Here is a 16,234-nt window from a genome sequence, read left to right as displayed (position 1 = left end):
AAGACACGGGGAGACAGGGACAGCCCGAAGGGCAGGACCTTGTACTGATATGCCCGTCCTTCGAACGCAAACCGCAGAAATGGTCTGTGGCTTGGAAGGATCGACACATGAAAGTACGCGTCCTTCAGGTCGATCGCTGCAAACCAATCTTGGGGACGGACGCACCCGAAGATGCATTTCTGCATCAACATCTTGAACGGTAGCCGATGAAGGGCCCAGTTCAAAACTCGCAGGTCCAAGATTGGCCGTAACCCACCGTCTTTCTTGGGTGCAATGAATTAAGGGCTGTAAAACCCCGACCTCATATCGGCTCGAGGGGCCAGCTCTATCGCATCATGCGCCAGTAGGACTGCGATCTCTGCCCGTAGAACAGGGGCATCGGCCGCCTTCACTGTAGTGAAGCGGATACCGCTGAACTTGGACAGGCGCCGGACGAACTGAATCGCATAGCCGATGGTTCGCAGAAGCCAGCGAGACGGGCTGGTTAGCGCTGACCAAGTGCCCAGAAACCGTACAAGCGGGACCAGCGGGACCATAGCTGTACCCGCAGTGGGGCAGCGAGGTGGAACCCAGGGACCCAGCTCGGGCGGCTTGTGAGCGGGCCAGAGAGGGGTGTGAGTGTGGGGTGCAAGGCTCACCTGGTTCCACGGGTTGGCAGAAGGTGCGTGAGTAGGGCCTTTGTTGACGCTCTCGAACCGCCCGATGCTGCCGTCTGGCGAAGGAGGAGGATGAGTGAGGTCCGGCGTTAGTCCGCCCGCAACTCTCCGTGCCCTCCTGGGACCCAGAGATAAAGGAAACTGCTCTTTTGTCGAGAATTTTTGTACCGTCGGCCGTGAGGCCAACGGCGGGAAAAAATGAAACAAAAGATTCTCCGCCCGGCCCTCCTCCGGGGGAGGGAGTGGTGCGTTCACCATCTCCCGAAGAGCAGATCCTTCCATCCCTGGGTCTCAGGGCCGCTTGCTTTTCTGCTTGCCGGCAGGTTTGCCGGGAGCTTGGACAGGCGGGGCGGCCCGCCCACGCCCGGCTCGACGACACCGCTTTGCTGAAGGCTGCTGCGGATGTGGCGCGGGAGCGGGAGCGGGGGCGGACGCGGGGGCCCGCCCTCGGCGACGAACATGCTGGGGCGCTGCAGCCAGCGGACGGATGGAGGCAGCAGCTGCCCGCTGGGGCAGGATGTGTCGGATCGCCACAGTCTGCTTCTGGGCAGCCGAGAACTGCTGGGCAAAGCTCTCTACTGCGTCGCCGAAGAGGTCGGTCTGGGACACAGGGGAATTGAGGAACCGAACCTTGTCTCGGAGTGCGAGGTCAGTGGCGGTTCGGAGCTCTTTCAGAACTTCCGGATTGTGACCACCCTCGTGCAGGTCCTTCAGTGCCTTAGCCTGGTGCACCTGCAGTAACGCCATAGCGTGTAAGGCGGAAGCAGCTTCCCCGCAAGCCGTATAGGCACTGCCGGTTAGACCAGACGAATGCCTACAGGCCCGGGAAGGAAGTACCGGGTCTCCCCGCCAGGAGGAGGCGGACTTAGGACACAATTGCATTGCTAACGCCCGCTCCACCGGGGGGATCGCCGTCTGCCTTCCGCCAGAACGAGCCCCAGATCGTGGCAGCGGCAACGGGACTCCGCCCCCTTGCGAGTAGCGGAGCCTGGTTCGCAGCTCCGAGATGGTCATCTTCCCGCAATGAGAACATGACTCATCCATGAAGGCCACCTCAGCGTGCTTAATGCCCAGACATGTGAGGCAACGATCGTGACCATCACCCGGTGCCAGGTAACGACCGCACCCAGAAATGCACGGGTGAAACGGCATCCTTATAAGGACGATCCGTCGTCTTTATAAAGATGCACCCGTGTAGCTCTTTTAGAGAAATTTGCTCTTTTTAGGAAATGCTCTTTTAGTGCTGAGGCGCACAGGGGAGATGGCCGCTTTGCAACACTACAGGGGGTAGTGCAGCCTGAAGTGCGCAACCCACTCGACACTGGAACGACCACCGCTGAAGCGCCGTCCCGCCAACACAGAAAGCTTCCGAGAGTGTGCTGAACTCGTAGTTCTCGAAATAAACATAGAGCAGAACGATGTTGTTGCTCGGCTCCGAAGCGAAAAGCTGCTATATGCATTGCACCTGCTGCCTTATTATACTCACGCTGTGATCAGCGGCAGCTGGATGCAATAATTGCATGCCAGTGGGCATTGGCTCGTTTAGTTTACACTCGAAGTAGATTGGTCTATCGAAGCGATATCCCTAATTCCAATTCGTCGGTCACGACTGAAAGGGAACAGCAGTTATTTGAAATATTTTGTAACATTATAAATATCTTTACTGCACACCTCTGATCAATTTAATGCATCCTTGCTGAATTTAAGCATCCATTTCTTTAAAAAAAAAATTTTTTGTACAAACCTCAAAATTGTGAACGGTAGTAGAAAGTAAAACGCAAAGGTTGCAGAGACCTTAGAGACAGATGGGTGGGAAAAATGGATAGATCGATGATCTCTAACTCACCCCTTGACTGTCACTGACTGAGAACTCCACCTGCATCTCTGACTTGGTCTGAAGACACAAAAACACGAACAGACAAACAAACAGCAGCATTACATCACTAGCATCAGCTCCAGCTGGACAGTCATTCAATTCATTCACCATCTGATCATGGTTTCCGCACCTCCCTGTCAAGCGGCTGTCTCAGCCACACTACCCCAGTCGTCTCCTGCACAGCGAAGTACCGCATGGCCTCTTCCCCGACCACACCGAAAATCAACGGCTCACCGTCTGGATCAACCGCCTGCAGCTGGGTAATGGATGTACCTGAATACACACAGACAGACAACAAACTACATCTTAAACAAACAACATTACATCTTAAAGGGGTCATGAAAAGTAGAATTTTCTTTGATCTTTAAGACAAAAGACTTGTTGCTCTATGAAAATATAAAGTCACTGCCAGAGCCTGAAAAAACAAATTTATTGCAACTACACTACAATGAAAGCTCATCACAAACAGACATTTTCTTAAAGGTCACATATTGTACACCTTTCTGGAGTTTTATTTTAGGTTTTGATGTCCTTAAGAATATATATTTGCGGTATAAGTACCAAAAACCATCTCTCTATATTTTTACAGCTCCTCTCTCAGGAGCTCTGCTGAGAACAGGTCGATTTTGGCCTGTCTAATTAATATTCATGAGCCTCTATTCTGATTGGCCTGTTGTTTTCTGAGTGAGGCATGGCCAAGCCAACCACAGATAACTAGGGTCAGCCGCCGTCACAGCGCTAGCTGGAGGCAGCAAAACAAAGGGAAAACTGGAGGCGGCCCATTCAAACCAGCGCAGATTTGGCTACATAAGGATCTTAAAATATCATCTTGTTGTGATGTTGGGTGCCAGAATCGACGTAATACAGCCTCAAATTAGAAATTTGATCGCATATCTGCTGTCACTGCCAGACAAAAAAAACGACGACAGCTGTGGTTAAATGCGATAAAACGAGCAGACTGAACAGAAACGATCATTAAAAATGCTTGTGTTTGCAGCGCACACTTCTTATCAGAAAAGGTTCAATAAAGTATTGTCTTCTGTTGTTATGGGCGCGTCTACAGATTTCTTGCCATATGTCTGTGTTTCTTGCATCTCACGACTATTGTGTATGAAATCATGTCTGTGTGCATGTGTGTAAAACAGCAAACTGACGATTTATATATAATCATTTGTAATTGTATATACATTGTTGTGATTAATTGTGGCTGGAACAATAATGTAGCTGTAAAAATAGTTGCCTGCTGAAATTGAAATGTATATACATCTTCATCATGACTAGATAGACACGGTGAGTTTGTCTTTACTATAGTTAGATGTGATCCACCTCATAGTAACAATCCTGTCAGATCGTCCATCCTTTGAGTGAGAGTGTAACGTTACAGGTCGGCCGATCTGGTTTCGTGGTTAAAGTTAACCTTTTCGACATGTTTCCGTGTTGTCGTTGCTCAGCAATGGCATGGACGCGATGCTGTCTGGGGGTTCGGCAAAAGGAGAGTGGGACGGTGGGCGGTGCTCGGGGTGGTGACTGAAGGCGGTGACTGTGTAGTTCTGACGTCAACTTTTTACGGAAGTCACAGCGGTTCGTGAAAAATCACAGCTACTTTATGCAGGCTGTGTGCAGTTTACTGTGGACTGACTGTTTTGAAACTTATTTGGTAGTTAAATAGACCCTTGACCTCAGTTATCGTGAAAAAAGCCAGGAAATTTCAGTTTTGACAATTTGGGACCTTTAAAGTTGACATATCATGAAAATCTGACTTTTCCAGGTTTTAAGTGCTATAATCAGGTCCCCGGTGCATCTACCAACCAAGGAAACGTGAAAAAGATTAACCCAGTAACTTTGTTTTGGTAAGCCTTTTTCTGCAAGCGTCTGAGAAAACGAGCGAGTCTGATTTCACTCCCTTGGTGACGTGGCAAAGGGATCTCATTATAATATTACCGGCCCTTAATCTGTAAGTTTCCACCCACGGCGCCATCATTTTGATTTCGCAAGCAACAACGGTGTAACAGTTCTAATGCCATGGCGAAAGTTTGAGCAAGACATGCCAACTGTTCTGTCTTTGACTGCACAGACGAGCACAGAACACTGTTTAGAGTCCCAGCCTCAGAGGAGACAACAGAGCAGTGGATTTATTGATTTATTTACTGTATAATGCTGCTGCCACACAAATCTAAATTAAACATGCGATTTATTTCCCTGCTGTTTACCTTCACAGACATAACCAACTCGTGTGTTTTTAATGTAAACTTGTGTGTGAATGAGAACTTAGTTTAGTACTCACATGCTGTGACAGCCGCTTTCTGTCCGTTTGCTTCGGATGTGTGCGCTCAGAAAACCGTATATCAGAAGTTTAAACTCATATGGTTTAAAATGCATGATTTTAGCGCGATAAACATGATAATCAGAACCATAACAGATGTTTTTTAGCAGGTCTGAGCTGTAATGGCACAGCTATTTTCTGGAAAAGGGGGCGGGGAGCAGCAGCTCATTTGCATTTAAACAGACAGGCCCGAAAAACAGCGTGTTTCTGCTTCCACTCAAAATTGGCATTTTCAAAATTATATAATAAATGATCTGATAAGATGATGAGTATTTTGAGCTGAAATGTCACAGACACATTCTGGGGACACCAGAGACTTATATTACATATTGTAAAAAGGGGCATAATATGTCTCCTTTGATATGTACTTTTGTCTTGTTTTCTAGTAGGAAAGACACCCTTTAAACTAGATAAATTTACTTGAGAAGCAACAATATTTGCCAACTGAGTAATATAATTTATGATACAGTTATACAACTGGATACAAACATTGCAAGTGGATATGACCTAATTAAGGGATGTTGGCAAATATGAAACACATTTACACATATTAAGTAAACTAAACAGCCCAGCTTAGGTATAAATATATCCAACAGCACAGGAGGCCACAAAGGATAAGTCACAGTTAGAGGTGAAGTGTGTAATTTTTCTGATACTTTTAAAATATCCCAGTTTAATATGCAGAGACAACTATAAGCTATTCGCAGGTTGGCAAGAGTGTAAACTCTGTGATTTGTGTTTTGTTTTTAATTGGCATGTCGACTTCTGCAGGAACCAGTGATGTGAGTTTGGGAACACTGGTTGACAGGATTTTGAAAGCTAAAATTTAGGCTGGAATATACAGCATTTACACTGGGCATACACTAAACATCTCCGGATCACTCACTACCAAACTTATTCAAATATTTTTTAATTATTCTTAACAATTTTAGCGATACTTTCTGCTATTAAATTAATTACAATTATGTTAAATAAATAAATAAAAAAATTATCGGATTTATACTTCTCATAAATTATACTTCTAAACACGCATTATCTGCAAATAATTTGTTCAAAAATAAAAAGTACCTCAGAAGGCAACATAATCACCCTACTTAGTATTCAGAAGAGTCATTAGCATTAGAAGATTGAGATTGAGAGATTAGAGATTGTATGTTGGTATGTAATGAGAGTGTGTACATGTGTTTATATGCGAGTGTGTGTGTAAAGTAGAGGCCAAGTTTCAAGTCAGTCCAAACACAACAAACTCACAGCAGATGCATGACAAATGAGAACAATATGCAGTCTAAAACTGGCTCAAAAAAATGAATCATGTTTGATTTCCTCTGGCTAAATGGAATTATAGTTCGTAGCTAAAAAATTGGAATTTGTGCTTATCAAACAATATTTGCCAATTTGGTAGTGTAATTTAAGATACAGCTAAGTGGATACAAACATTGCAAGTGGAATTGACCTCAGGGACATTGATAAATATGAGAGATTTATGCATATAAACTTGTGCAAATTGGGCCAAAAATCTAGGCAGATATAATGCATTTCAGCCTTTAAATTGCAAAGGTAAATTGGACATTCCCAAAATATCTCACATTGTGGAAAGAACTGCTCCTTTAAGTAAGACTTCCTCCAGATATTTTTTATTTGATGCAAAGTTCTAACCTTGAGAAGCAGTTATTTTAATATTTCATTCTTTTTTCATCTCTCATTAATCAAAATCTAAACAAAATAACCCTTTTAAATGAGGGTTTTCACCCTTTGTTCTCGCATTCCTTCTTTTGAAGTCTCAATATGCCAAAACCTGCTACAATATAGTCAAACTAACAAAGACATCCTCGGAGCTCTTTATACATCACACACATGGAAGTCTGTGTGTTTCTGGTAACAGGTGTTTGTTTATGAAGACACCTGGCGAGGGGGTCCCTGACTCATTGCAGCTTTAGTTCTGCTGACGGTGCCAGACGCCTAATGCTGCAAATCCTATATTAATGAGAAAGACCAACAAACAGATCAGACTCAATCCCTTCCACAGCCATAAACACACACACAGACTCAGATTCAGACTCATGCATACAAAAGCACTCACATACTGTACATATGGTGCTAGCAACACCAAGGCCTTGGGTTCAGTTCCCAGGGACGAAAAGTATACTTTGGATAACAACCTCTGCCAAATGCTCGAATGTATGCATAAATAAATGAAATATCCCATAGCAATCAATACACACATTTATGATATATCGGGTCAAAATATACAACCTCTTTCATATCTAGTCACATCCAGCAACTTCAAAGGTCAATAAGGTAAACCACATGCACATACACGTTTATTAATACACAACGCTGTATGAAAGGGAGGTGAAAACACCTCTAATTAATGGGAGGATTTATGAACTGTGCTCTCTGTTTATAATGAGATTTATGCAAATTCTGCTGCACACTTTCAGTGTGAATTATAATTTGGTTGAAGACGGTGCAAATTAAGCGTTTTATGTTACACTCATTAATAATAAAGATTTCCCCCTCTCTTTTCTCCTGTTTTTAGAGATGGAGGAATCCATTGTGTGTGGTCAGGAGGGGGAATGCTGAGTAACAAATGGCTGTTCTGGGTCATTGATGTGTGTCTGAACACAAAGGGATTGTGGGACATGTTCAGAGGAAACTAAAATGTGTGTAAATGTCAGCTCTGCTTCAGAACCTAATGAGCTGCCTCACCAAATGATTTCAGCAGCATATACTGTGTGTGTGTGTGTATATATATTATTCTGACATTTTTTTAACCATACTTTTATTACATGAATTATCTAAAACAGTAAATAATACTTAATAAATATAATTTTTATAAATTATTACAAATATATTTTATTTATATTTCTAATGATTATTAATTATATTTCTAAACAGTTTTGACTTCGTTCTCCATCTTTGATGTATGTTTTCCTCTTGTGCAAATGCACAATGGGATTGTGTTATATGCAACAAAACACTGTAAGCAGAAAATACATAATACAAATAAATATTTTGTAAAAAATAATTCAAAAATATTTTAATCATACTTTTTGGTATTAAATGAATTATAATAAATTAAATATAATACAAGCAAATTATATTAAATAAATATGATTATAAATTATCACATATTTTTTATTTTATTTACATTTTTAATAATTCTAAATTATATTTATAAACATTTCTCAATTCGCCCAGATGGATTTTTTCACTTGTTGCATTGTGGGATTGTATAATCTGCAATCCTAAACACCAAAATACATAATACAAATAAACATTTATATTATTCTAAATAATTTTAAACATATTTGTTGGTATTAAATGTTGCGTATTTATAATATGTTTTAAATATTTCATATAATTGATTGTTATATTTATATTTAAATTCTATTTAATTTAAATTCTATTTCTCACTTTGTTCCTGTCTTTGATGGATTATTGATTATCAGTTGTCACAAATGAATATAATATATATAAATATATATATAAAATATAATATTATAATATAACCTGAAAACAGTTCCTCAGAAAGCAAAAAGGAAAAAAGTTCCTCAGTAGGCAACATAAGCATGCTGCTTAGCATTTACAGTTGTCCCATCAGAAGCACACTATGAAGGCAGCTCATTGGGTATTGAAATAGAGTCGTTCTGTAATGGTATGTAACGTGTTTATATGCAAGTATGTGTAAAGCAGTGACACTCACGTTCTCCCTGTTTCTCTCTGGCTCGAGCTGATAGATGACGCTATTTAGGCCACAGTGAGCCCAGTGTTATGCTTATGACTGATACACTGCACATTAACACACCACACAGCCGAGAAGAACTGACAAGAGCAATGTGCCTGCGGGCTCATCTATCTCTCTCTCTCTCTCTCTCTCTCGCTCTGTTGCAGTCACATGCCCGTCTCAGCAAGTGTGTAGAATGTTTTATTTCAGTGAATGTAACTCATCTTGATGGCACAACACTGTCCGGACAACACAAATGGAAACTCCTGGACAAAACAACATTAAATCTGACTGCCACAGGTGATTAGAATGACGCACAAACAGAATGTCTTAATGTCATCTCAGACCTGTACACTTCCTTTCACAGAACACAAAAAGCAAGATGTTCAGCAGAATGTGCAAGCTGCTCTTCTCCATAACACAGAAGCAGATATCAGCCAAAGACTGCCAAGCTCCAAAAAATAACAAAAAAGCACCATAAAAGTAGTACATATGACTCATGAGCTATATTTCGAGTCTTCTGATGCCACATGATAGCTTTGTGTGAGGAACGTCATTCAGTGATAATCGTTATGGTTTCAGAAGACTTGGAATACAGTGCATGAGTCACATGGACTACTTATGATACTGAATAACTATTTATAATCTGAAGCCAATATACACAAAAAAAAAAGATTTCGGTAAAAAGAGTAATTTTGTGAAATATTATTATTTTAATATATTTTAAAATGTAATTTATTCTTGTGAAGCAAAGTTAAATTTTCAGCATCATTACTCCAGTCTTCAGTGTCCCTTCAGAAATCATTCTAATATGCTGATTTGCTTCTCAATTATTATCGGTGCTCAATTATTAATATGGTTCTTATTATTCTAAAAGTTGAAAATTGTTTTTGCTTTAACATTACATTTTTTTAGAATCCTTTGATGAACAGAAAGTTCAAAAGAGCAGCATTTATTTGAACATTTATTTTGTAACATTATAAATGTTTTCACTGTCACTTTTGATGTATCTGTGCTGAATTAATAAGTTTAATTATTTGTTTAATCTCACTAACCCCAAACTTTTGAATAGTATATGTATTATAGTTTCCACAAAAAGGTTAAGTAGCAAAAAACTTTTTAACACTGATAATAATAAGAAAGGTTTCTCGACCATCAAATCAGCATATTAGAATGAGGCTTCTTTCAAAAACATTAAAACATCTTAATAATTCCACATTTTTGAATGGTAGTGTATGTACTATAGCACTGATTGATTACCAAATTCATAAATCAAGGTGTTTTACATGGTTCTCCAATGCCACGGTATTGCTGTACCATGATACCTGTCCAAAAATTTTACTGGTTAGTGCATACAGCATATGAAATACACATTAACTTCCAGATTATAATGGAAGACATGTATAGGTGGCTAGCATGTGTGTGTGGGTAAAAAAACAAGAAGGGAATGAAAGATAGAGAGAGGGCGAGTGTTAGATGTGATTGTATAGAGATGCTGGCAGTCAAGTGTTTTATTTAGCTCCTGGTCTGTTGGAGAGGAGGCCCCTGGGGCCAGTAAATCAGCTCAGAGAGGGCATCCATCCCTGGGTAGATCAATAGACTTTCAGCCCCTGTGACTACACAAAAGCTCCTCTGGGGGCCCACAGGGGCCTGGGGTCACCACTCCACCATCACACTGCCAACTTTATTACTATCATCTCAACTGTAATGTTGTACTGCAATACGGAGACTTTCACACAAACAAACAAACACACACACACACACAAACACACACTTCAGAGAAACACATTTGAGAACGATGAAAAGCTGCATCCTAAACTGAACCCACAGTGACACAGAGACTAACAGTGGGATCGGCCATAGCAAGGAAATATCACAAAAGAGATCTCGCTAAAATCTCAGTCGTTTCTCCTACACAGTGATGACAATAAATAGAGAGTAAATCGAGACTTTTGTGATTCCCAGAAAAAGGCCATCGCATGCGTCCTCTCTAGTGTTTTAGAACAGATTTCCAGTGTCCTCAGATTTGCCAAGATACCAAAGTCTGCAATTAGAGGTCATGTATCTCAATACGTTTCTTATCTAGTCTGAAGGCCAAATGATCGAAGCTATGCTAAACACATTATTTTTATTGTTCTATACTCTGCCAACAATTCTCATTTGTTTCTTTTTTTTCTTAATCTTATTATTCCAAAAAGAAATTTTAGAAGAAACATCTAAGACAAAATGTATACATAAAACGCCGCACAGATAACTTCATTAAGTCTCATGAGCTCTGAAAGAGCAGTGTCTGAGCATTAACATCAATAATTAATTAATATAAACAATTCATAAATTATTCAGAGGTGTTATATTTAACACCACCAGGACACGTTGCTGTTTTCAAAAAATTTAAAATTAAATAAAATAAACAGAATGTACTGTTACAGAATGCATGGGTCTTGAAACATGTATTTAAAAACTATTTTTAACTAGACATGCTGCCTTAAAATGCAACACTTATGCTGCGAGACGCTGAAAAATGACAAGATGTGATGCAAAGATTTCCATTTGACATATATTTAACATACCAACATTAAGAAAAAAAGAAAACAATCAGAGCATCCTGACATCTGAGTAAAAATGGGGGGAGCTTTGAACTTTGAAAATTTACTTTGAAAATACATTGACATTTTGTTTGTTTTAAGTAAAATAATACTTTTATTCAGTAAGGATGCATTAAATTGATTTAAAAAAGTGACGGCATAGACATGTTTAAAGTTACAAAAGATTTTAATTTCAAATAAATCCTGTGATTCTAATAATAATCTAAATAATTCGAAAACTTTTTGGAAAAACATTAAAAACCTTATTGGAAATAAATCAAATTCAGATTTTCCATCATGTATTATTAAGGATTCATGTAAAATTGCAGATAGCGCTAAAATAATAGATTGTTTAAATAAACATTTTGTGGCCTCTGGTACATTTCCTGAGTCAAATAATTCGACCTGTGATAACTTTTCAACAGTTTATTCCAGTGTAAATCCTTTTAAGGTAGATCAAGTATTTGATTTCAGCCAAATAACAGTTTTAGAGGTTAAAAAGGCACTTAAATCTTTAAATAGTAGGAAACAGGCTGGTCTAGATAAGTTGGATTCATATTTTTTAAAGTTAGCAGGTGATTTTATTACACCACCACTAACTTATCTTTTTAATATTTCCCTATCTATAAATGAAATTCCTTTTATCTGGAAAACTGTTTATGTTCGGCCATTATTTAAAGGGGGTGATCCGACTGTATTGAATAATTATAGGCCTATTTCAAAACTGTCTATTTTGGCTAAGGTTCTGGAATCGCTTGTGAATGATCAATTATCAGATTTCCAATCCGGTTTCAGGAAAAAACATAGTACATCCACAGCAATTTTAAAAGTATTCAATGATTTAATGGTTTCATTGGATAATAAAAACCATAGTGCCGCTCTTTTTATTGATTTATCTAAAGCTTTTGATTCTGTAGATCACGAAATTCTGAAGCAGAGGCTACTTAGCGTAGGTTTATCAGTAAATGCTGTTGGATGGTTTGTTAATTACTTATCGGATAGATCTCAATGTATAAATATAGAGGGGCTCACTTCTAGTACTCTGAATGAAAATATCGGTGTACCACAGGGATCAGTCCTTGGGCCATTATTACTTTTTTTCTATATTAATAATATTGGGAATAATCTTACACATTCATGTTTTCATTTATACGCTGATGATATGGTGATTTACTCCTCTGCAGCAACGCTGGATCAGGCACTAAGTCATCTTCAATTTGATTTTGATGCAGTTCAGCATACACTGAGCAATTTAAAACTTGTTTACAAAAAGAAAGTCTGCACTTTCAAATTCATGCCCAATTACTACTCTTCAAGGTTTAGAGACTGACGTAGTATCTGAGTATAAATATCTGGGATTTTTAATTGATGATTCTCTTTTCTTATGTTCAGCACCTTGTGAGAAAACTAAAGTCGAAACTGGGCCTTTTCTTAGAGTAAAGTCTTGTCTTTCTTTTGAAGACTGGAAGCAGCTACTTTTTTGTCAGTGTTGGATTATTGTGATATCATTTATATGCAGGCACCTAAGCATTGTTTACAGGCGTTGGGTTCAGTTTATCATGAAGAATTAAGGTTTATAACAAATTCAAAAGCCCTTACTCATCATTGTTTATTGTACTCTCGGGTTGGTTGGCCGGCATTGTCATCCCGTAGACTCAAACATTGGTACTTATTTATATCTAAAATCATTTTAGGTTTACTTCCTTCGTATTTACAGCAGAATATTATTCAAAAAGGTGTAAAGAATTATGGTCTTGGCTCTCAAGACTATTATCTTTTAAGCATCCCTAAAGTTCGTACTAATATGGGTCAACTGGCATTTAGTTATGCCGCTCCATTTGATTGGAATCAATTACAAGATAAGTTATGCTTAAAAGAGTTGGTATCACTAAATGATTTTTAAAAGTATTTTAAAGAAACTAGTTTTAGAGTGAATTGTGTATATTTCTGTATATGTAAACAAATGTATATTGTTTTATGTGGAACTAAATGTGCTGCTCATCTTGGCCAGGACCCTCTTCTAAATGAGATTTTAAATCTCAGGAGTTTAATTTCCTGGTTAAATGAAGGTTTAAATAAATAAATAAAATACAATTCAGAACTTTCTATTCATCAACAAATCCTAAAAATAAATAAAAACAAAAAAAATATGTATTTTTATTGACGCAAATCAGCATATTAAAATGGTTTCTGAAGGATCAGGTGACACTAAAAACTGAAGTAATGATGGTAAAAATTCAGCTTTACCATCACAGGAATAAATTGCATTGCAAAATATATTCAAATAGAAAAATATAGAAAACAATATTTCATAATATTACTGTTTTTACTGTGTTTTGGTCAAATAACTGCAGCCTTGAGTATACAAGACTTCTTTTGAAAACTTCTGAAAGTATTTCTGTTACAAATTTGCCATTCTTCTAAAAAGAAATGTTACCCCCGGTTTCACAGACAAGGCTTAAGCCTAATCCTAGACTAAAATGTAAATCTGAGCTGTTTCCCCTGAAGGAAACGTCCACTGACTGATCTTAAAACATGTCAGTGCCTTTGTTTTGTCTTAAGATGCACACCAGTAATGTTTTTTTTGTAAGGCATGTTCATAAAATTTACTTAAATGTCCTAATTGAACTATGGCCTATTCCTGGTTTAGGCTAAGCCCTGTCTATGAAACGGACCTTAATGTTTAATAATAAAAAATACTTTGCAAATTTGAAAATTGATTTAAAAAAAAACAAAACAGGAACACTGTACCAGTGAAAATGTCAACAGAGCGGTAAAAGAAAATATCCAAACTACTAAACTAAGGGGGAAAAAATTCTCATTGTTAATCTATTATATTATTGCCCAGCATGATTAATAATAAGACAGAGACATGAAGAGCACAGTTAAACTCTATTACGTTATCTCATTGTCACTTAGTCCCATGTACAATCATGCAGATATCATCAGTCTTTGCCCCGTCGAAAGCAGCGTCTCACACTCAAGCGATAAACTGCACATGTACCACGACTGCAACTCTGATACATGATTCACAGCCTCGAATTCATTACCCATTGTGTTAATGGCGGGTGTTTCATTAATAGGGCTGAACTGTAAATCAAAGAGGCTGTTAATTGGCTTTGTGTCATAATCTCCATCTAAAGCTGTTCTTCATCTGTGTGCCCGTAATGTCTTAACGCCTGAGTTTCCTCTCCACTAATGAGCACAGGCACTGAAGCACAGGAGCCCTAATTTGTTTATGGGCTCTTGAAAAAGGTTAGTCCCCCCCCAGAGCATGAGTTATGGTACCCTCCCTAATGTGTTCAGGGAAGAGGTAAATACCACGAGCCGCGTTTGTAGGGGAGAAAAGGTGTAAGCAGCATAAATGATTGATTTGAATGGAGTTGGTTTCAGTGTTGAATGCAGGCAATGTTAGGTCTCTCTCGGGATGATCCGTGCAAATCTGTTTCTGCTCATGTTTTATGTGAGCATATTTCCATGCATAATTTGACCTGCAATCCCGAGTTTATCCCATTTGATAGACCCCCGAGGAGTCAACATAATCTAATCTGACCAAACCCCCTTCAGTGACTCACTGTGCCCCAACCATAAATGACTTTAAATGTCAGAGTGGGTCTGATCCCTGTGAGGGTCCATTCACATCAGGAGTTTCACACACACACACACACACACACACACATACACGTTCTGTTCCTCAAACCCTCTACAAAGGCAGCATCTGCACATGGAATGCTAATACTGGCACAAAGTGTACAGGAGAACCTATTTACAACTGATCTGACATAACTAAACTAACACTATTAGACATAAAACAACCCAAAATACTGGGTAAAAGCACCGTTCAAAATTTTGGGGTAGGTTTTAAGATTTTAAAAAGTCTATTATGCTCAAATTAAGAACAGTAATATTGTGAAATATTGTTACTATTTATTTAATTATTCATTGTTTTTCAAATGTAATATAAGTGAGACAAAGCTCAATTTTCTGTAGCCATTACTCAAGTCATTCTAATATGCTGATTTGATGCTTAATAAACATTTATTAATATGTGCTTAATAATTTTATGAAAACTGTGATACTTTTTCATGGTTATTAATGAACAGAAAATTCCAAATAAATGTATTTTAAATATAAATCTTTTGTAAAATTATCAGGTTTTTTTTCAACCAATTTAATGAAATCTTTCTGAATAAAAGTATCAATTTCTTTCATTTTTTTTACTGACCCCAAACTTTTGAATGATTGTTTATACATCAACAACAGCAATAATAATATAGTCTAAATATATTGAATTATATTAAACATTTGATATATATATAAAATTTAAGGAAGCAGTATTAAAATTAACTTTTAAATTAATTCATATAACTGCAATAAGTGTAATTTTAAACAATACAAAGAAGTTTTTAAAGGTGACATATCATGAAAATCTGACTTTTCCAGGTTTTAAGTGCTATAATCAGGTCCCCGGTGCATCTACCAACCAAGGAAACGTGAAAAAGATTAACCCATTAACTTTGTTTTGGTAAGCCTTTTTCTGCAAGCGTCTGAGAAAACGAGCAAGTCTGATTTCGCTCCCTTGGTGGCGCAGCAAAGGGATCTCATTATAATATTACCGCCCTTTAATCTGTAAGTTTCCACCCACGGCGCCGTCATTTGATTTCGCAAGCGACAATGGTGTACCAGTTCTAATGCCAATGGCGAAAGTTTGAGCAAAACATGCCAACTGTTCTGACAGATCTAAAATAAACATGTGATTTATTTCCCAGCAGTTTACTTTCACAGACATAACCGACTGTTTTTGTAACTCGTGTGTGTTTTTAACGTAAACGTGTGTGAATGAGAACTTAGTTTAGTACTCACATGCTGTGACAGCCGCTTTCTGTCCGTGTGCTTCGGGTTTGTGTGCGCTCAGAAAACCGTATATCAGAAGTTTAAACTCATATGGTTTAAAACGCATGATTTCAGCGCGATAAACATGATAATCAGAACCAAAACAGCATTTAAACAGACAGGCCCAAAAAACTGCGTGTTTCTGCTTCCACTCAAAATAGGCATTTTCAAAAT

General features: G+C 38.5%; 1 protein-coding gene across 1 annotated transcript in view; it reads right to left on the bottom strand.

The window, feature by feature from the left end:
* LOC107586104 (cadherin-23-like) overlaps nucleotides 1–16,234 on the bottom strand; it is a gene marked incomplete at its 3' end in the record, with an annotated part of 165,424 nt that overhangs the window by 80,764 nt on the left and 68,426 nt on the right. The window contains exons 4-5 of the mRNA XM_016273338.1: nucleotides 2,663–2,805; nucleotides 2,503–2,550 (exon numbers count right to left, since the gene is read on the bottom strand). Coding sequence (XP_016128824.1) covers nucleotides 2,503–2,550; nucleotides 2,663–2,805 — 191 coding nt within the window. The remainder of the gene's footprint in view (nucleotides 1–2,502; nucleotides 2,551–2,662; nucleotides 2,806–16,234) is intronic.

Source organism: Sinocyclocheilus grahami, unplaced genomic scaffold (genome assembly GCF_001515645.1).
Source record: "Sinocyclocheilus grahami isolate Dianchi unplaced genomic scaffold, SAMN03320097.WGS_v1.1 scaffold77.1, whole genome shotgun sequence".
Classification (NCBI taxonomy): domain Eukaryota; kingdom Metazoa; phylum Chordata; class Actinopteri; order Cypriniformes; family Cyprinidae; genus Sinocyclocheilus; species Sinocyclocheilus grahami.
Note: the sequence above shows the minus strand (reverse complement) of the source record. Positions and strands in the feature narration are given on the sequence as shown.